This window comes from Urocitellus parryii, chromosome 2 (assembly GCF_045843805.1).
Source record: "Urocitellus parryii isolate mUroPar1 chromosome 2, mUroPar1.hap1, whole genome shotgun sequence".
NCBI lineage: Eukaryota > Metazoa > Chordata > Mammalia > Rodentia > Sciuridae > Urocitellus > Urocitellus parryii.
Genome location: NC_135532.1, coordinates 177,091,590 through 177,113,545, shown reverse-complemented (window position 1 = coordinate 177,113,545; position 21,956 = coordinate 177,091,590). Strand labels below are relative to the sequence as shown.

Here is a 21,956-nt window from a genome sequence, read left to right as displayed (position 1 = left end):
CTTGGCTGAAACTAAGGTATCAGTAGGGCTGTACTCCCTCTAGAAGCTCTAGGGAGAATTTGTCATTTGCCTTTTCCATCTTCTGGTGGCTGCTGGCATTCCTTGGCTTTTGCTTGCAACCAGTTGCTCCCTGTGCTTTGTATGGCCTTCTTTGTGATTGCATTTGGGGCTACCGGATAACCTAGGAAAATCTCCCTGTCTTAAGATCTTTAGTTTAATAACATCTGCAAAGATCCTTTTTCCAAATAATGTAACATTTACATATTTCAAGGATTAAGACCTGGTGTCTACACAGGTGATATGTAGAAAAAGCATTTTTTATTTTGGTTTTATATTCCAAAAAAAACTCCCTCACTATTTCTTATTATTTTTTATTGATTTCTTATGCAAACTATCATTGAAAAATGTTAGGCTTATACTTTTTCTTGCCTTGCTTCACTGCATATAATACATTTAGTATTAAAAATAGAATCATCAAGCCAGGAACAGTGATGCATGCCTGTGGTCCTAGTTACATGGGAGACTGAAATAGGAGGGCCACATGGGCCCAGGAGTTGGGAGAGCAGCCTGAGTGATGTAGTAAAACCCTATCTCCAAATAAAAACCCTTCCCACCTACGCCTCTCTATATATACATATAACACACACACACAGAGACAATATATATATATATATATATATATATATATATGTACACACATATACATATACACACACAAAATCACTAAATAATATTGATTTAATTATCTGCATACAATTCCATATCCATGCACAATTTTGCAATGGTTAATCTGACCCACAGCTTTGACTTTATAAATGCAACTCAAATTTGTATTGCAAGCCTTGCCTTCTAGAATTCCAGAGCTTAATTTATAACTGCCTCGTAGGTTTTTCCACCTACAATAATGCATTAATAACTTAGCGTTAGTCATCAATCCAAAGCCAGCATTAACATCCCCTCCATACCTTCTTTGTATTCTGCTTGTCTATTTCTGTGACTGTCACTAGTACTGTCACTAGTATGATTCACTGATGTTTGAAACTTCAGTCATCCTTGATTCCTTCCCTTAATTCCTGCATTAAGGTTTCCATTGCTTTAAACACTCACAAATATCCTTCAAAATGATCTCTCCCCTCTCCCCACTGTCAGACTTTAGTTCAGACCTTTCACACTTGACCTTCTCAATAGTTCCCTATCTAGTCTTGGTGACTTTCAATCTCCTTCTTTACAAATTCATTGTTTTCTGTTTTTCCAGAATGATCTTTCTTAAGCCCACTATGTTCCTATCTCTCTAACAGATCCTGCCTTTAATCTTTCTTGGTCTTCAGCATGTACTACTTGACATTGTTATTATATTTTTACATATGTATATCTCTCTAACCAGACCACGGTTAGTAGAGGACAGGAACTATATTCTACTCTTCTATATGCACAGACCAAGTTTATAGTAAGTGGTTAATAAATGTCGATGAACATTATAACGTGCTTTTCTGAGCCCTGGAGAGAGTTTGATAATGATGATGGTGCAAATATATGTTATTTCAGCTGTTTATTTTTCCAGGAAATCACAGAGAAAGAGTGCAGTATCAGGGAACATAGATAAGTTTGATGGAGAACTTGGGGAAAAAAACTTGTAAAAACTTAAATACATATTTTATGGTAACAAATGCAAACACTTAAGTTTCCATTAACATCTCTTTAGCTTCCTTTCTGAAGATTTGTAATTTATTGGTTAACTCTGAAAACTGTTGTCTTGCATGTCAAGATAAATGCTTTGAGAATTTTAGCTGGTGGATTGCTTAATTCCAAGCTGAAATTGAGAATTCAGTGTAAAATAGTAAAACTATTTCATGACTCCTAGGTCTGGAGGGTTTATGCTTGATAAGATTATGCATGGATGAATCTGGATTTATGACTCTGACAATTAAAGGGAAAGAAATTTTCTTTATATGTTTTGTGTACATGAACGGGTGAGGGGAATTTGCCCTTGAAATGAAGACAGGGCAGAAAACCCTTTAATTTGAAGCCTGGTTAATTTCACGAATTGGCTTCATAATCCTTCACAGGATACTTTCTCATAAAATATAAACTTTCAAAGAGCAAGGGACTTAAATTACCTAGGAAGAGAAAGTAGATAAAGGAAGGGAATCAGAATGTCCAAGATCCTGGACTTTCCAACATTAAGAAATTTGTTAGAGAATTTAGACAGCAAAAGGAGACTAGTAATTAGCTGCTCTTGGAGGAAAAAGAGAATATGGTGTCCTGAAAGCCCAAACAGAAATGCAGGTTAACTATAGAGTGCTCAGCTGATGTTGCTCCAAAGTAACTAAGCACTAACAATATGGAACTGTTGGAGACATTGACAAGGGCCATTTCAACAAATTAGTGGGATTAGAATTCAGGTGAAAGCCAGCTAGATAATAAATGAACAAAGACATTTTTGATGCCTTTTTTAAAACACACACTCTTATTTCAAACCTAGAGCTGGCCTAATGACCTGAGTCCCCTTCAAATCTCAGAGATTCTAATTCACTTAATTTATTCATGATTCCTCCTCAAGCTTCCAAAGATTGTTTCAAGGATATGAAAGTGCTTTTAAACAAAGAAGGGCTACAAAAGTAGGGCGAAGGGGCAATTGTTAATTTTTATTATTCTATTCAATTACTCTATCGTATTCATTTTGTAGTCTCTGGGCTCCTTTATTTTTCCTTAATACCCAACACTTACTAATTGGTTGCCACAGTGAGCATTTACCAACACGGATTTCACGCCCTTTACCACGCCCCACTCTCGTTCCCTCTCCAAGCCTTTCAACCCAGAAAGTACAAGGGCAGGGCGGGGGTGTGGGGAGAGGCGGAGTACAGGGCTCCCGCCTACAGACTGTGGGCGCATGCGTCAGGCCCCGCGGACTGTTCGTGCTGCTTCCCTAGGATGGGCGGAGTGGTGGTTTCAGTGACGGACTGAATACGGGTGCCGGGTAGGCTCTTACGGAAGTCCATGCGCCATTGGGAGGGCCTCAGCGGCTTCTCTGTGCCCTTGTTACCGAGGCCTCTTCCTGGGTCATTCTTAGATCAAGAGCCGCACTGGGGCTGACACGGGGGCTCCCGCGAGGCCGTCTCGGCGCTTGGGTGACCTCTACGCCGGAGAGATGTGGCGAATGCGTCGGGTCGCTGTGGCCTGGTAAGTGCGGGCTCCAACCTGGCCCCGGTATTTCAGGGCCAGGATTGTCCCATTACTACGTTCAGAATGTGCAGATAACGCCTTGTTCAAGCCGAGGGCGGTTGGGGAATTCTCGGATATTTTTGAGGACCCGAGTTACAGGAGTTCTGACTAGGCTTATCTGCGGAGCTGGCTGGCTTCGGTTTCGACCGTCGTCCCTGACCAGCTTGAAGACTCAGGACGCCTGTCTTGGCCCTTCTCTGTTGTCCTTTTGTCGCTGTCCTTTACACCTTTGTGACCTCGCTGTTATCTCTGCCTTCACTTGTTTCTTGTTTTACAAATTCTCTCCACGTCTGTTCTGGCTTTGTCCATGTATGGCCTTCTGTGCGCTTCCCCTAATTGCCTTTGCTTCAATCTCCATGCCATGTGTACATTTACACCTGTAAGTCTTTAGGCTTTTCTGCAGGGCGAAGGGGCCTCTGCCTGTTTGCCTAACCCTTTTTTGGGAGTCAGATCTAGAACAGTGACGCACATGGTGTCAGAGATGGTATGTATAGATGCCATGTTCGAAGAAGCATTTTCACAGTGTTTAAGGAAGAGACTTGAGACTTGCATTTTGAAGCAAAAGAAGCGAATGTTGCACCACCTTTCAAATTATACAGTCATTGTTGTTCTGGCCTGTTTTACTCCTACATAGGAAATCATAGAAATCTTTTCATTTTTGTGGATTACTGTATGCATTCTAAGCATATTAATTGATTTTATCTTTTTATATAATTTGTTCTAATAACCTTAGATAACTTTCATACTTAACTCATTGTTGAAGGCATTTAATAGGAAGGAATATTGAAGGCATTTAATAGGAAGGAATATGCATCAAGCAAGATTGAAAATAAAATATTAGTTTTCCATTTCTAAAAGAACCTCTAAACACCGGCCTTGAGTTTTTCTCAAAACTTTTTTAATGGTGTAGATAATTTACAGTGTTTATAAGGAATACAATCCATTCGTTTTTTGAAAGTTAACTGAAGTGCAAATGCAGAACTTACAGTGTTAGTCAATTAGAATAATTGCATAGTTATTTTTAATCCTATAGAATTTAATTTTTGAGTAAACTCACAGTCCTTGGCACTGAAGTAAGTTATTTGCACACTTCGTATTTCTACTTCTCATTATTTAATGGGGGAAACATCTATTTAAATAAAAAAGAAGAGACTGAAAAACACAGCATACTCTGGAGCAATTAAGATGTGTAGGAAAAATTTTCAAAATTGAATTTAAAGACAAACTAATTTATAACTGGTACTATTTGCTTTATTCAACTGGGTGTTGTTGGACTAAGTTGTTTCTAAAGTTATTATGGATGCCATAGAGTCTTGGCTTAAAAATGTCCTGTGATGACAGCACATTTTAGCTACCAGAAGTAATGGAGCTGTGGAAAGTCAGAAAACTTAAACTGTGGAATTTGTCTTTTGCTAATAGTTCCTTTGCATATTATGAAGAAATACAGTTAAATTCCTACTCTTTAACAGGTGGGAACCTAAACATTTTTGACATACATATATAAACACATGCTCATGGACTTGTGAGAAGACCAATGACCACCATTTATTTGGGTGCAATACTTATGAAAAATTAATGAAAACTATATATTTGCAATTGTTGTCTTAAAAGAGATGTTAGATAGGCAAGAAAGTAGATGACTTCTTGGAATAGGGAGTCTATTTTGCATCACTTTTGATTTTTAGTTTTGTTTGCATATAGCAGTCTCTTTATCCCTTCATGGAAGTTTTTAGGATCTCCACTTTATACTCTCAAATTTCTCAGGGCTTTTGTTCAGATATAGGTTTCCTTTTTCACCACCAACTGGCTTGGCACTCAATGGGCCTTTTTGTGAAATAGACCATTATCTTCCTTCGGTTTTGGGAAATTTTTTCCTTATTTTCTTTCTTTCTTTTTTTCCTGTTCTTTTCTTTCTAGGCACTTTTAAAATGACTATTAGTCCTCTTAAGTTGATCCTGTGTGTCCATGATTTCCAAATTATGGTCTGTATCCTTTATCTGTTAAAAAAAAAATGCAGGTACTCTAATATGTGGATGTACACTACACATTCATCTTTATGTATGTGTGTGTCTCTACATTATATATATATATCTTTACATTATAAATTGATCTTATCTTGAAGGATAGTATACAAAAAAGACTGCAGCCAGAAGCTTTGATACTTTCTTCCAGAACCTAGGGATGCTTTCACCCTATCCTCTCACCCTCTTTGCATATCTCTTCTTTATATCACTTAGTTTTTCTCTAGTAGTTTTCCTGATTTTTTTTTCTTTATTCAACATTTTAGGGGATTTCCTTAATTTATTTTCCATTATTGGTTTTGATTTTTTAAAAATATATTGGCCATTGCAACTTTAATCTCCACGAACTACCTTTTTAGTATTTAAGCTCCTTTTGACTCTTAAAAGCATGTTTAATTCAGTAAGCTTTCTGTTGTTCTTTGCTATTTTTTTTTTTTTAAGAATTTTTAATATTTATTTTTTAGTTCTCGGCGGACACAACATCTTTGTTGGTATGTGGTGCTGAGGATCGAACCCGGGCCGCACGCATGCCAGGCGAGCGCGCTACAGCTTGAGCCACATCCCCAGCCCCCAGCTATTTTTAAAAAATAGTTTTTGAGTAATAAGATTCTCTTATTTATGTCTGTAATATTTTCACAGATCTTCCTGAAAATCCTAATAAGGATTTCATATCTGTTCTTTTTCCAGGATTAATAATGACATCTTAGTCCTCATCTTAAGAGTTGCTTGTTTTCTAGAGTCTGTTACCTAAATTATATTTAAACCTGATGGGCTAATAGTTGGTATAGATGCCAGTGCAGGATACCTGTGAATGAGAGAGCTTTGAAAAAACTGTTTTAGATACCTGATATATCAACTTGCAGGCTTCATTTTAGGGAGTAAAGGGGTGGCCTGAACTTGTTACATATACTAATACTATTAGAGGCTCACTCTGGGAAGTTCCCACATACATGCATGCACGGACTTAGCTCTTCCCTTCTTTGACAGATTCTTAGCCTTGGGGCAACTAGTGTAGCTAACATTTGGCTGGATTGGAATGGACTAGAGGGTGACCCATACATCCCTCTCCACAGTTAGTGCTTCAGTAAATCTCAGTTGCTTCTCTTTTTTTCCCACCTGTGTCTCAAGAGAATCTTGTTGTAAAAAGCAATCCCCTGGGGCTGGAGATGTGGCTCAGCGGACTCGCTCGCCTGGCATGCGTGCGGCCCAGGTTCAATCCTCAGCACCACATACCAACAAAGATGTTGTGTCCGCCGAGAACTAAAAAATAAATATTAAAAATTCTCTCTCTCTCTCCTCTCTCACTCTCTCTTTAAAAAAAAAAAAAGCAATCCCCTCCTGTATGAACATTTATCTTTTAAATTGGAAGCTCTAGAAGTAATTCTTGAGGTTGTCTTTTTAAGTATTAGGATTTGCATAAAGTCTGTTATCTCTTCCAGAGAACTAATTGATGAACATTTCATTTGTAATTACTGAACTGAAATACTTGAATACTTTATCCCTGTCCCTGTCTCTCACCCATAGTTATTATTGCCATCATTGTCGAAATAGAAATTTTAGAAATTTGTGAGAAAATAATGAAAAGCAAAAACATCCTAGGTATGAACTCAGTACTGGAGTTCATCTAGTTGGGTATATATTTGGATTAACTCTTTTATAAGAAATGCAAATGACTTTTCAAAGGTTAAGGAGTTATACAGTAGTGAAGTTTAGTGCAAATTATGTTGAAGTGATGTTATTGAGCACTTACTCTGCTAGCATTTGCTAGGTTCTTTGGCCTATTTTTTGTAATTTAATTACTCCAATAACCTGTGTTCATGCAGCAGGTTATTGAGTGTCTATCATTTGTGAGGCAGTGCAGACCATAGAAATATAGTGGTAAACAGCCAAGAGGCTGTTTCTGGTAGATTTTAGTTTACTGGTAGAGACCAATATTAATCCAATAACTACATTATTATGTAATACACGTTTTATGAATGCTATGAAGGAAAAGTACAGAGAACTGAGAGCTCTAGCAGGGGGACTCACATTATAATGAAGGCTCAGGGGAAGGGAGGGAATGCTGGAGGTGAAACTGTGATCAGTAAGTAGCAAGAGTCAAGTAGATAGCGGGTCTCATGGTCAAGGTGGGAAGGAGAATGGCACATTGAAGAATTAGATGAAAATTAGTCTGGGTGGAACTTTGAGGCAAGTGAATGAGACAGAGACCATACTATGGAGAGCATTATAGACCAGCAGTTTGGATTTTATTCTAAATGCAGAGGATCTATTTAAAAGATGGGTGCAGGTGTATGATCAGATTTGAGTTCTGGAGAGTGCTTTGGTAATGGTAAGGATAAAAGTATGTATCAAAAAGGGATCCTCAACTCTGGCTAATTAAGTAGATGGCTGCTTATACCATTTTCAGAGATAGGAAATACTGTAGAAGTGTCAGGATTTAGGATGGGAGAGATGTCAATGTCCAAGATTTTGGACATATTGAATTTAAGGTACCTTTTTGATCCCTAAGTGGTGACATTGAGTAGGCAATTCTATACAAGCGACCAGAACTTACCTATTTGTATTAGACAGAAACTTGAGAAACATGAGTATGTGATGGTAATTGAGAAAGTGGATGTAGATAGGATTGCCTAGGGAAAGTTAAAAGAGAAGTAGGTTGGATACTTAAACAAACTCCTAGCATTTAAAAGGTAGTTGAGGAAGAGACTGAAAAGGAGTGGCCAGTTAGATAGGGGTAAAATGAGAGACTGCCAAGTAACAGGAAGTTCCAACAATGAGGAAGTGTCAAGATTGTCTCACAATGCTGAGAAAACTAGGAAAAAATGCCCATTGGAAGTCTTGGTGTCCTAAGTAAGAGTTGTTTTATTGAATGGTAGAAGTGAAAACCGGGTTGTTTTAGTTTTTAATAAAGTAGTTTGGTTTAGAAGGTTTTGATTTCCTCATTAAGATGAGAGAAACTGAAAGGATAGGGCAAGAATACCTTTTAGGGATTTACCTTCAATGGGAAGAGGAGCACTTGATGTAATCTAACATGGGGAGAAGAGGATGGTGTAGATGCAGTGGGTACAACTGAAATGAGGCCACTTCTTCACTTCCCTCCTGATACACTTTTAACTAACAGTTATCATACTTTCTTTATTTACTGTCTAGACTAATTCTTCTCAGAAACTTAACTCTTGTACCATTTAACTATGCCTTTGATTTGAAGGATTTGTTTTGTCTTTAATTTTTATAGTTAATGATTATTGGGGTAGAAGCAATATGAAGCTAAGATGAGGTTTTGCTTAATAGATATGCAGAGTCTAATGTCAGAAGAATTTAATCTCTTGATTGATAAAAGAAGACAGGGACTTATGTTTATAAGACAGTGGAAATTATGATTTATTTTGAGACAGAGCTTTTTTATTTTTTAAAATACAAAATGATTGCCAACTTTTATAAAGAAAGTTTTTTTGTGATCAGAAGTAACAATTACATGTATAATTACAAATAAACAGTGTGCCTGATCTGGCAATATGTATTTTCTCCTACTATTAAACTCTATTTTTCCTCAGTTTTTCTGAGTTTGAGATTTCCTATAGAATCTTGAATCAGAGCAAGACTCTGTCATCCTGATAGTTTCAGAGGTGGTAGCAAATACTTCAAAATGTCACTGCCTTGGTTACACATGAGTGATTTATCTTAAAAGAGTGCTTTAGCATACACCATAGGCTATGAAAATTAGGCTCAACTTATTCCTGGTTGGATATGTTAGCATTACAGTAAAATAGAGGTCATTTTCTGGTCACTGTTGCATTCTCTTAAGGTTATTTGTGATATAGGTTAGCCATGGCCTGTGGGTCACTAATAAACACATCTCAATTTCCCAGATTATATATTTTTTTAATTTGAATTTTTTATTATTTATTCTAATTTGTTACACATGATGGCAGAATGCAATTCATTTCATATTACACATATAGAGAACAATTTTTCAAGTCACTGATTGTACACAAAGTATTTTCGCACCATTCGTGTCTTTATACATGTACTTAGGGTAATGATATCTAACTCATTCCACCATCATTCCTACCCTCTTGCTCCCTCCCTTCCCCCCCCACCCCTTTGCCCTATCTAAAGTTCCTCCATTCCTCCTATGCTCCCCCTCCATCGCCATTATGCATTCAGGTAGATGCCTGACTTGCAAGGCTGAACCTGATTCATTTGACAACACCAGGTAACTCCCAAAACCACCCTGATCTGAAGGACTAGGTCTCCGTCCCTGGGTACAAAGAGGAACCAGTGGAGGCACTCATTCTCTCTCACAAGGACAATACTATAATCTTCAACCATAGAGAAAAATAAAACTCATTTCCATATAATGGTGAAACACATATTTTTAATGATTCTGAGCTAAAGTGTACCAATACCTAAATGTAATGACATTTCCTTCCTGAAAATTCATACCACACCCTAATAAATTTACATGTTCTCCCCCCACCAAAAAAAAATGTTATCGCAGCCTCCTATCTGGAGCTACACCATTTATGCTTCTACTGCTTTTCACATTCTTGCTTACCAGTGTCTGTTGTGGAAAGAATTTGGGCTTTATTGTCGGGCTGTACCTACTTTCAATCCTTTTCCACCATTTACTACTCATTCTACCTTAAGCAAGACATAGTTTTAAAAAGCAAATTTGTGAAAGAAGATACTTGGCTTACTGGGTTTTTCTAAGAGTTACCCAGCAGTAAGTATTATTTGTAAAAATGACTGGCATGGTGGCGCAGGCCTGTTATCCCAGTGGCTGGGGAAGCTGAGACAGGAGGATGGTGAGTTCAAAACCAGCCTCAGTAACGTTGCAAGGCACTATTCAACTCAGTGAGACTCTGTCTCTAAGTAAAATACTAAAAAGGGCTGGAGATGTGGCTCAGTGGTCAAGTGCCCCTGAGTTCAATCCCTGATATCCGAAACAGGGATGGGGGGGGGGGGATGACTGGCATCTGGCATGATGTCTGGCACTTAGGAAGGAGAGATTCCACTTTCTATTATCCTTTACAACATTGTTTTTATGTTCCATAATTTCTTTTTCTTGAGAAGTTTCAAATTCCATGTAGTTAAATGAATTAATATTTTAAAGCTACTTAAAATTGGGCTCAGATCATTTGTAAGCAACTATGAATGTGTGTTAAGCTTAGGCATGTGGTTCTTGTTGGTAGCCTTTCATTCTCTTCTGGATGGAGAGTAGGGTAGAACTCACATAGTTAACATGTACATGTAGGTTCTGTTCTCTTTTGGAGATTGGGGTGGCTTTTTTGCTACTTTCGTTTTTCTGGGGGCCAGGTTCCTAGGTGGGATTGAATTATTTTTTAAAATATCCATCCCTGGGCTATTTTAGAATTGGGAGACGTAGATAAAAGAATAACTTTTTTAAACTGCCACAGTTTTTGTGCTTAAAAGCAAAACTTTGCATGCATTTTTGTTTTCAACAAAATAGATATCAACATAAATAAATATCAACATAAATAAATAAATATCAACAGTTGTATGACTCGTTGCAGTTGGTCACATGTGCATGTGTATCTTCTTTAGAATATTGCTTAGTTATATTATTTCCTTTGTGCCATTACCACCCCTGTACTTTTTTGTTTCAGTGAAGTCTGCCAATCCTTGGTGAAACATAACTCTGGAATAAAAGGAAGCTTACCACTCCAAAAACTGCATCTGGTTTCACGAAGTATTTATTGTTCACATCATCCTACCTTAAAGCTTCAAAGACCCCAATTAAGGACATCATTTCAACAGTTCTCTTCTCTGACAAACCTTCCTTTACGTAAATTGAAACTTTCTCCAATTAAATATGGCTACCAGCCCTGCAGGAATTTTTGGCCAGCACGGTTAGCTGCAAGGCTCTTAAAACTTCGATATCTTATACTGGGATCTGCTGTTGGGGGTGGCTATACAGCTAAAAAGGTAAGTTTAACTTTCCTACTGGTTTTCCAATTATTCCAGTATGATTATTTTGAATTTTTGTAGTTTTAAGTCATTTTTTTTAGTGTAGTTAAGTGTAATTGATGTAAACATTTATTGTGTGTCTTTACTATGTAACAGGTTGTTTTAATGATGCTAAAAGGAATGTACCTTCTGAATCTTAGTTATAATTATAGGAGATAAAAAGGCCTAGAGGAAGGTCCCTGAGCTGAGAGTGAGAAATATAGGTTTCATATTGAGCCTAGATGGGAAAGTTAGGTAGCTTGCTCACAGGGCCACTTCTTGGCAGCTCTGGGTTCAGAGAGAAGGTGTCCAGTCTCCTGATATATCTTCCTGCTGCTCTCCATGGTGTTGTTTAATGCCAATATGAAATCAGCTTAAAATAGTTACATATTTCGAATTTTTTATTTTCTATATTTGGTAGAGGAGTATTTACATGTTTTGTATGCTTGCCTTCTGATTTGTTTATAGAAGAGCTAAAGCCATGTAAATTTGTTTCTCAAAGCTTAGTACATTATACAATACATTGGTCTTTGTAGATTTATGTGTTTTAATTGAAATAACTGTTCTTTACATTTTTTATATGGTATTTAAAATATCTGATTAACATGCTTTCTTATCTTTTAGACTTTTGATCAGTGGAAAGATATGATACCAGACCTTAGCGATTATAAATGGATTGTGCCTGACATTGTATGGGAAATTGATGAGTATATTGATATTGGTTCGTATCATTAACATTAAAATATTTTTTATGGTTATTTCTTTAGGAAAGAGAAATAGTTTATTGAGGTAGTTTCTTAAGTTTTGAGTCTTAATATGTAGTAGTTTTCTTTTAACAATAAAAGTAATAGAATATCAAAGAAAAAAGTTGTATGAAAAAGTATTTAGTAGTCCATCACTTCAACACAACTGCCACCATCCTTATAGAAAACATTTTCTTTTAACTCTACTTCTTTGTATGTGGTTAGAATTTTAGTTTCTTTTAAAAAATTATATAGTCATAAGGACATGTACTTTTTGTTTTTGCTACTTAACACATTTTGTCAGCATTTCCATTCTGCCACATAACTTTTCTGCTTTTAGCCATGTTCCTTAAAAGTCTGTCAGTATTCAGAATGATTTCTCCTCCTAATCAGATACTGCCTGTCCCCTTTTTAATAAGTAGACGAGAAAAAAATATATTTAGCAGCTATTATCAGTAACTCATGGTGATTTAAAAAATATTTTTATTGAATTCTTTTCCTCAGTTTCTTTTTAAGACATTTGTCATAATTTCTTAGTTGTAAATGGAGTTGGAATTTTAATCTCTGTAAGCACTCGTTCACAGCACTTCTTAAAAATAAAACTGTAATATGTTGACTAGGCATTTTTGGTAAAGCACACTTTCAAATTGTTTTTCTAATATTCATGGGGGTACTTTTCAACATAATACATTTGCTACTCCCATAATACATTGGCCAGAGAACCTATATTCTGAAGCAAACCTGCCTGGGCTTGAACCCAGGCTCCCCTACTTCCTTGTTGTATGCCCGGTTATCTCATCTGTAAATGGAGTTGAAAATAGTAGCAATTTTGTAGAGTTCCTTTGAGAATTAAGAAAATTAATACTTTTATAGCCCTTAGATTAATAGCTGTCATATTCTTGAGACAGTTGATGACTATTTATGTATTTTGGTTTTCTTCAGAGAAAATTAGAAAAGCCCTTCCTAATTCAGAAGACCTTGCAAAGTTAGCACCAGACATTGACAAGATTGTTGAAAGCCTCAGCTTATTGAAGGACTTTTTCACCACAGGTAACAAAGGACCTGTTTGATCTAATTTAGAGATTTAAGAACTACAGAGAAAAATGAATACATATATTTGCATATTTCCATCTTTTAAATTAAAATATTTAGTAAGTTTTCTGAAAATGGTAAACTTCCTTCTAAATTTTGTTATACAGTGGTTTGAATGTTTTTCTAGCTCAATAAACTGAAAATTTATGCTTGACTTTTAGTAAGTGAGGGAAAAACATAGCACCACTTCTTGACAAGTAGATGAGACTTCCTATGTATTTGCTTTTCATAATTGGTTAGAGCCAATATGGTGATTTTAAAACAAAATTTAATTTCACAGGAATTTATAAGGCCAATTTATAAGTAGAATTTATAAGGCCAATCCTGGCATATTTGCCCAATTACTACCCTATTGTGATATAAATCTGAGATCTCAGACACCTTTGTTTGCCATTCCTATTAAATTTTACATTTTTATTTCCCCTTCTGCTAATTTTTCACAGGTCACAAATTGGTTAGTGAAGTCATAGAAGCTTCTGACCTACTTCTCTTGTTAGGTGTGTAAAAAGACATTTTTGCTGACCTTAACATGCCTTTTAAATGCTTCTAATAAACTAGTTGCAAATAAAGTTGCGGACCAAAATTATAATGCTGCTTATGCTGAATTTTAAAACCCCAGAAATATATTAAGCAAACTCATTATCCTTTAGGTGCAGAGAATAAAATAATTATTTTGCAATAAAACTAAAATTCCTAAATATGTATGTATAAGATTAAACCTATTAAAATTTGCTTAGCCAAAATATTTTCTTGAAACATATAATTATTTTTGATAATTAAAATGAAAAGTAATTTTAGTTTGTCTCATCTGCCCTGTCATGGTTGACATATTAAATTTGTTTTTGTATTATATACTTGGCTTGATGACAGTGGTATTTGTCTGAACTGTAAGTACTCTCATGTAAAATAATCTTTACCAAAGATTTTATTATTTTTTTTATTATAATTTTTAGCCAAATAGTTTTTAAATAAGTTAAATATGTGCTGTGATTTTTAGAAGTATTCTATATGAAAATAAAAGTGATTTGATGCTTTGACTCTGAGTTGCTCTAAAATCAATTTACTTTTTAATTAATGAGACATAGTTTGGAATTTAGCTTAGGCTATGAATTGAAAGGATTGCATATTTAAAGGATTTAAAGGATTGCATATTTTTAAGGTTCACCTGGAGAAACGGCATTTAGAGCAACAGATCGTGGATCTGAAAGTGACAAGCATTATAGAAAGGTAAGTATAAAACAGAATTCTTCTTATAGGTAGTCTTGAAAGATTTTTAAAGTATTTACCATTTGGAAGATTTGAAAGTAGCAGCATGAGAGGAGCAAATACAAAATTACCTAAATAGATGTACTTTTACTAATCTTAGTGCAAAAATGTTATATGGTGGTTCTGGAAATATTAGACAAGCCCATTTTCTTCAAATATATTCTCTGAAATAATAATTCAAGGGTTGGCTCCAAGAAAAAGTTTTGTTGTTAAATACATGTGGTGAAAGCCAGTCTAGATAAAGCAAGATGATTTCCTTTCCTCAGAACTCCACAGACCTTAATATATTCATGAGCATTGTGGACCTACAAGAGGAATCAAATTATACAGGATTTTCTGAATTTATTTATTAATCTTCTTTCTCATGAAAATCTTCAGGAGACTAAATTTTACAAAGGGGAGGATATTGAATAGAGTAAGAAATTAGAGTCCACAAAACTATGTGGGGGGTTATTTGAAGTTTGTTGATTTCAGTACATTCCTTTAGCAAAATCCATATTAAAGCTATAGGAGAATTGCATATAATGTTATAAAATTGCTAAATTAGAATAACATGTGTAACTGTTTACAATTATATGTTTATTGGACATTTTCTTAGTCTTTATTTCTTTTATCCTTTGGGAATGGGTAAAATAATTGATTATGCAAAAAATTTTGGAAAAATAATATGTAGATAAATAGATTCATGGAAAAATATTCTGAACATTTTAAAATTAAATATGGAATATATATGTTTTATGCTGAGTTTTAATAATAGGAAATAATTTTATGTTTATTTGGGGTAAAGGAAGAAGAAATGATTCCTGTGTGTAGGTTTCCGTCTCCTTCCCTCTCTTTAAATTTTGAACATTTTATGTAATGGTCCAGATTTTAATTATATGTCAAGATTTATTTCTTTCATTTTTTAACTTTATCTTTTGGATAAAGTATATTTCAGAATGTGTATGTATTTGCTTCTGATTTAATCTTTTTTGATACACTGTACTTAAATAATTTTAACCAAGTAGTACTCTTAACTATTGGTAAGGTGCAGCTTATTTTGAGCCAAGGCCTTGGTTCTTGAGGCAAGTAAACAATAAATGAATTAATCTACTTATCTATAAGTGGGGAGAAAGCACCTTTGTTAGAATGATGGTGTGGGTTTTTTTTTTTTTTTTTTGAGTGACAATGTTTCTTTTTGCCTAAATCAGTTAGAGGAGGTATGCATGTCTGCTTTCTTTCTGATATGACCTAGGATTACTTTGGTGATAGAAGAACTTATCTTGGGATTATTCCTCTAAAACTGCCAAGTTGATAAATGAATAATCAATAATTAACTGGGAGCTCTGCAGTAGAGATAAAGCAAAAGAATGTGTTTGGGATAATATATTTACAGATTTTACTTTATACAGTAGATATGCAAGTAAATTTATTGCAAGTAAATTTATTGCTTTATTTTATAAATTATTTTGAAAATAAATGCTTGTTTGAAGATAAATGCCCTTGTAGACTGTTTCCTTTTAACTTTTTTATAATTTATGGTCATTATTTTGCCCAGTAAAATCTCACCAGGTATTTCTACTCAAACATTTTTTGTAAACACTGAATCTAGATTGTAATTAAGCTGCTTTTGTTACCAATTAAATTAAATTATAGTAAATATTAAAAATTTATATGTGGAAAAAACTACCTCCAGTCTCAGCTGATGTCTCTAAAGATTGACTGTTGCCTATAATGCTTGAGAATAATGAACTACTCAGACATGATACAGATAAATTGATCTGTTTTTAAGAGAATTCCCTACAATTGATGATTGATTACAGTCAAGCAAGAAGAGACCTTTGCATAGCAGTAGCCTTTTTGAAATAACAGAGACATGAAGTTTGAAAATCTGGATGATAATCAGAAATATTAGGGTGGCATCCAGAGGTTAACTGATAACCTTTTCAATTGGTTCAGTCTGATGTCTGAGAACCCAAGATTTAAAATAGTATTTTAAAGTAGGGTTTGAAGCAGTCACACTTCAGTTAAATGTTGTCAGGTTTGAAACAGTTTCTGGCTGGACTTCTATGGAAAATGTTTTTACAACTAGAACTAAAATAAAGATTTGTCCTTTCTAATAGGAGACCACATTCAGAAAAGTCCTGGCAAGTAAATGAACAATTAGAACCATTCAAAGTCAACCGAAGTGAAAATGATGGGAGTGGAAGGAAATACAGATGTCAGATAATTTGACTTGAGTCAGACAGAAGGAACAACATGATGAACTGATTACCTCTGGTTTCTAATCTAGGCTCACTAGACTCAGGTGTTTGGGAAAGTTGTTAGAGAGGTCTTCAAAGATTCTACAGAAAGAATATATTCCCCCAGAATGCCGAACAGGCTAAGTAATCATCAAGATTCTTTGGTTTACCTGGATTTATATCCATTTAGTTTGCAGATATTAGTTATGTATGCTATGTTGATTGAAATTTCTGATGTGTATCTTTGATTAATAAAACATTGAAAAATAGTAAAGTCACTTTGTTTAACCTAACTAAGCCATTTTATTGAGGTATGTTTGGCATACAGTAAAATCACTTTTTAATAAATACTTTTTGTTAAGTTTAATACTTGTGTCTTCTAGAGGAAAATATTAGAAATCACCCTTATAAACTGAATAATATTCTTGAGACCCAGAGAACTTAAAAATTACTTCAAGACAATTTCGGAATTGGACTGATGGCCTTTTTTTTTTTTTTTTAATTAATGGAATCATTGAAATCTGCATATTAGTCATATATATAAGTAGTAAGACCATTAGTGTATCTTCTTTATTAGATTCTTTAACACTATCATGTTCTAGTGAAAATTAATTTGTTAAAAGAGACATTTTGTTTTCTGCTTTTGTTCTATCATGTTTCTATTTGGTCATAAACATCTCACAGAAGTAAGTAATATGTCCATTCTGAAGGTAACAAGCATATTTGTGATTCACAGAAAATATTTGAAGGACTTTTTAAAGGCCCAGATCACGAAAAGTAGTAATATTATTTTCAGTGTAATTATTAAATGATAATACATTAATATTGTTCCAACATCTTACTCTAATTTTTATTTTTATGGTTTGTTTTATCTTCCAACTGAAATATCTCCTTTCTTTTTTTTTAACCTGCCTAATTTCTGTTTGTGCTTATTGTCCCCTTCATGAATTCTTAAATAATCATTTTAATTTCTTCAGTTATCCTCTCCTCAATGTTTAGAATACTTGCCATATGAAATACTATTTACTTTGGCTTGAATTCTTACTGTTTAATGGACCATTTCTGTCACTAAATCTCTGTCCTCAGAGAATCAGGATAGTGTTGACCTCTTAGCAAAATTAATTAATTGCTTTAACTTAGTAGAAGAGAGGCTGATATAAAGTAGATACATTTGTTTGATGTTAACAAAGGTGGGCCTAAAGATTTTTTTGCTCTGGTTACTGTGTGTTAGCTATAAAAGCACTTAATGTATTTATATTCTGAATTGTAGTAATGTTGCTTACATAGGGTTTGCATTTCTGGGATTCCTCATACAACAGATAATGTAGAATTTGTTGCAAAATTAAATTCTCACAACTATCACTATCAAGTAACCATGGAATTGAGAAATTCTTAAGTTTTCTGAACAACTATCCTTGGTTAAATTCACAGGCAGAATCCCAAACTGCTTGCATCCTGGAGCATAGTATATGAGAAACTGAGGGATCAAAGGAAGAAAAGCAGCAATAAATGTTTTTATTTGATATGTACATATATATGTATATAATACTGTTTTTATGTAACTATTTAGAACAAAGGGAATTTAGTAGATGTTGTAATACTGATAATTTCTGGCAATAGCTCTCTTGTTTTTCTCTTAAAAGAAATTCTCCAAAAAGTAAAGTAGAATATGATATTTCTTGATTGGAGCAATTTCATCTTAAATAGAAAGACTTGTTTCTTTGTGATAACTAATAATAGCATTTTTCATTTGGCATAAACATCTTCAGCAGAATTATGTACTACCTGGGGGGCAGAAATAGTTCTTTTTAACTAAATAGCAGAATTATTCAAACTTTGGAAAGTAGTTTAATACTTAGGAATATTTTTAAGTAAGATAGGGAAAGAAGTTGTTACTTTTAGGAAGTTCTTTTGTCATACTAAAGTTACCATAAAATTTCTAAATCAAGGCTCAGCAAACTTCCTTACAGAACCAGAGAATAAGTGTTTCATTTGTGCTTGCGGGCTATCATGTCTTTATAGACTACACAGTTTGAGCACTGTAGTGTTTGCCAAATTAATTAGTAATTAAATAGTAATTTAAATATGCTTCCCTTTGTATTGTTTTATTATCACTTTTTTTTTTAAAAGTGTAGTTGAACCTCATGGGTCAACAACACTTTGGACTTCTACTGCTACTGATTTTCCTGATCTTATGTCATGATTAAAAACAAAACAAAGGTGACAGCATTATACATGAAAATGGAACTAATTACTACAGTATCAATTTGAGAACAGCCAGGAGATGTTTAGAGAATATATCATTTGTAATTCTTAACAGGAATTATTTATCATTATTTATAGCAATTACTGTATTTCTATGTAGTATTTTAAGAATAATGATTTGTGTACTATTTCTTGAGATAAAAATGCCCAAGCTTGTTTTCAATATTTATTAATAAAAATATGTTTTGTACATCTGAGGAGTGTATATTGAAAAGCAGGTGCATACATTCCTTGTCCTCTTACTTCCACATGGTCTTAGATTATAAAGTTTAAGCCCTTCATTGGGTATTGAGCATGAGATTTGTTGCCTAAGACTGGGGAGAAGTATCTTCCTTAAACTATATAGCATAGTGTAAATAGCTTTTTATGTGTCTAATTCGTGTTTTCTCCCTACTTTTTTCAGGAGGTAACAGTTAATTTCACCTATCTTCACATAACAGTGCTTCAATAACAGACTTGGAAGGAAAGTGAGGTGTTATTAGAAAGAGAGCATTTTCTTATAATCTAATAAAGTATTTACCATTCATTTGTATTTATATATAAGCAATGACCTAGGGAAGGGTATTTAAGCTATAAATATAAAAGCTTTGGCATTTTATAAATTTTATTACTGGTGGTATATAAATAGATAGTAGGCACATTACTGTGTAAATCAACATAGGAAGACTTCTTTTAAGGCAGAGAAATCTAAACACTTGGGTGATTTGAAAAGTGATGGACCAAAATAAATGAACAAATTAATAAGTCTGTCAGATTACTTTTCTTCCTGCTTGATGAAAAGCAATGATATAAAAAATGACAGAAATTATGGAAATGATAAAGATAGATAGTTGGCATTTTATTTTTTTGATAGATTTGACAATGACTAATAAAACTGATTTATTCAAAAGATATGTGTTTAAAGATAACTTCAGACTTTATAAATCTATTTTATATTATAGAATCTGGAAACAAATATTGAAACTTCACTTGTCATATGGAAAAAATAGCAATTAGTTCCATCCTTTGATTTATAGTAAACTGATCAGTTTTATGCATTGTCTAATGTTGGTAATGATCATAACCTACTGTATTAAAATTAAGGATCAAGCACAGATTCCCCAAATTGTATATTAACATTTATACAATTTAAAATGCTTTACTATAATACTAACTTTTGTATTTATTTTCTGGAAAACTCTTTAAGTCTTTGGGTTCTATAAGCCTCTGGATAAATTAGATTTTAACAATGTTTATTAGCATTTTGGACTTTCTAATTCTACAAAACAAAGTATTTTTGAAAGTCATTTAAAAAGTTCTGAAACTATTTGAAACTCCTAATTAGGTTATTTTGTAAGTAGGGGCTTTCCTAAGTCTGTGTTATTATGACTTTATAAAAACAGAGCCCATTGATTTCCAGACACTATTCTTATACAAATTAGTTATTTCATTCATTGAAACTACCTTTTTAGGATTTCTGATTGAGAAAATATGAAACTTATGCCCTTGTCAATTTCTAGTTATTCTTTCTTCCACATTTCTCAAGATCGATTATCTTATAGACCAGTAACTAAAAATACTGTACATAGAATTACATGTTTTTATTATCATGCCACATGTGACTACATTGTAACAAAAATTGTACCCATTTATCATTTCCCAGTTAAGTGGAATTAATTTTAGAAGTAGAAAAGGTAATTATTTTGTGTCTGGATCCAAACTGGCTTTTGTTTCATTTTTAATTTTCATAATAATTATATTATTTCTATGTCTTTATTATGTTCTTTTATAGTGCTTTTGCTTAGTAGTTGATATTTACTTGGTTATGTTCTCAGAGTCTATTTCCATTTAATGTCAAAACAGCTCATAAAAAGTGAAAATACAGTCAAGTTTGTTATTTAATATTATATAAAATCAAAATAGAGCATAACACAGTTTTTAACTTATAAAAAATTTTAATTTTAGCTGTGTGCAAAAGCACATAGAATATATGAGTTAATGTAAAACCTTGATTACCTTGATGCTAGAAAACTCAAATTAATGGGATTTTGAGAGATTGTAGTCTTCAATTGAAGAAATTGTATCGAAGAAAAATATTTACTTAAGAATAATAACTTAATAAGTAAATAAGCTAGTATGGTCTTCCAATTAGTCCTATGAGATTATGGATGAGTATTAAATTTAGGCCTGTAAGATGAGCAGTTTTGCTTTTTTTCTCCAAGTTAGGGGCATACATTGGCTCACATTGGCAATTCAAAATTAAGGGTTATACCAGGAAATGCAATGAACTACAATGCTGCCTTCCTGGAGCATTCCAGTTAGTCTAGGTTTTACTGTGTGTTGATATTATATATCCGGCTTACTTTATTCAACAGTTACGATTGCATTTTCCTTTTCACTTTTTAAGCTATGCTGTTTAATGTTTCTGAGACATCTAATTTTACTGAGGGTGAAAATGGAAATGCAGTACTGAGCTCAGCTAAATGAAGGCTCTAAAGGTGCATGAGTTTCCATTTTTGTTTTAAGCTATCCATTCCTCCCTATCTTACATCTATTCTTTGTTGTGCCCTTTGGTTTAACATTGTTCTCCTCCCCAATTTTCCTCTTCTCCTCATTGTAAACTCATGGCAGGGTCTGCTTGGTGAGCTCATTCTCTTACAACAGCAAATTCAAGAGCATGAAGAAGAAGCACGCAGAGCTGCTGGCCAATATAGCACGAGCTATGCCCAACAGAAGCGCAAGGTGATGGATGATTTAAGGGGGCTACTGATATGTTCACGCTAATCAGCCATTTCTGCCAAGATCATGTCACCTTAATCCATTCATGGACTCAAGTTACAAGAAATTATTTTTAACAAAGTTAAAAAAAAAAAAAAGATACATCATAAAGATATGTAACTTTCCTGGAGTGGATGTAGTATAGTATAGACAAAGCTCAAAATATCAAGCTCAACCATAGCAATTTAGTTTCCAAAGATTAGTTTATCTGTGAGTGTCCATGGATTTGTATTTAGAGTAAGATTATGAGTTACTGTTTATGTGGTCCAGTTATTGAGTCACCCCAAAATTGATGCAGTTAAGAGGTTGCTTCGGCTGTTAGGTAATACCAGAGTATAGATTCCTAAGTTTGTATTGTGACAAGATTTTTAGGTCCCAGTGAAATAATTAATGATTTT

At 34.0% G+C, this 21,956-nt stretch overlaps 1 protein-coding gene across 4 annotated transcripts in view; it reads left to right on the top strand.

Moving 5' to 3' along the window:
- Positions 1 to 2,927: 2,927 nt before the first annotated feature.
- The window catches only part of Opa1 (OPA1 mitochondrial dynamin like GTPase), an 83,212-nt gene continuing 64,183 nt past the window's right edge, over positions 2,928 to 21,956 (top strand). Inside the window, exons 1-7 of one of the 4 annotated variants that reach the window (XM_026400290.2) lie at positions 2,928 to 3,180; positions 10,874 to 11,192; positions 11,838 to 11,934; positions 12,899 to 13,006; positions 13,492 to 13,545; positions 14,208 to 14,275; positions 21,412 to 21,522. In XM_026400290.2, coding sequence (XP_026256075.1) covers positions 3,149 to 3,180; positions 10,874 to 11,192; positions 11,838 to 11,934; positions 12,899 to 13,006; positions 13,492 to 13,545; positions 14,208 to 14,275; positions 21,412 to 21,522 — 789 coding nt within the window. In that variant the 5' untranslated portion in view covers positions 2,928 to 3,148. The remainder of the gene's footprint in view (positions 3,181 to 10,873; positions 11,193 to 11,837; positions 11,935 to 12,898; positions 13,007 to 13,491; positions 13,546 to 14,207; positions 14,276 to 21,411; positions 21,523 to 21,956) is intronic. The other 3 variants (XM_026400291.2, XM_026400292.2, XM_026400293.2) reach the window with 3 other exon arrangements.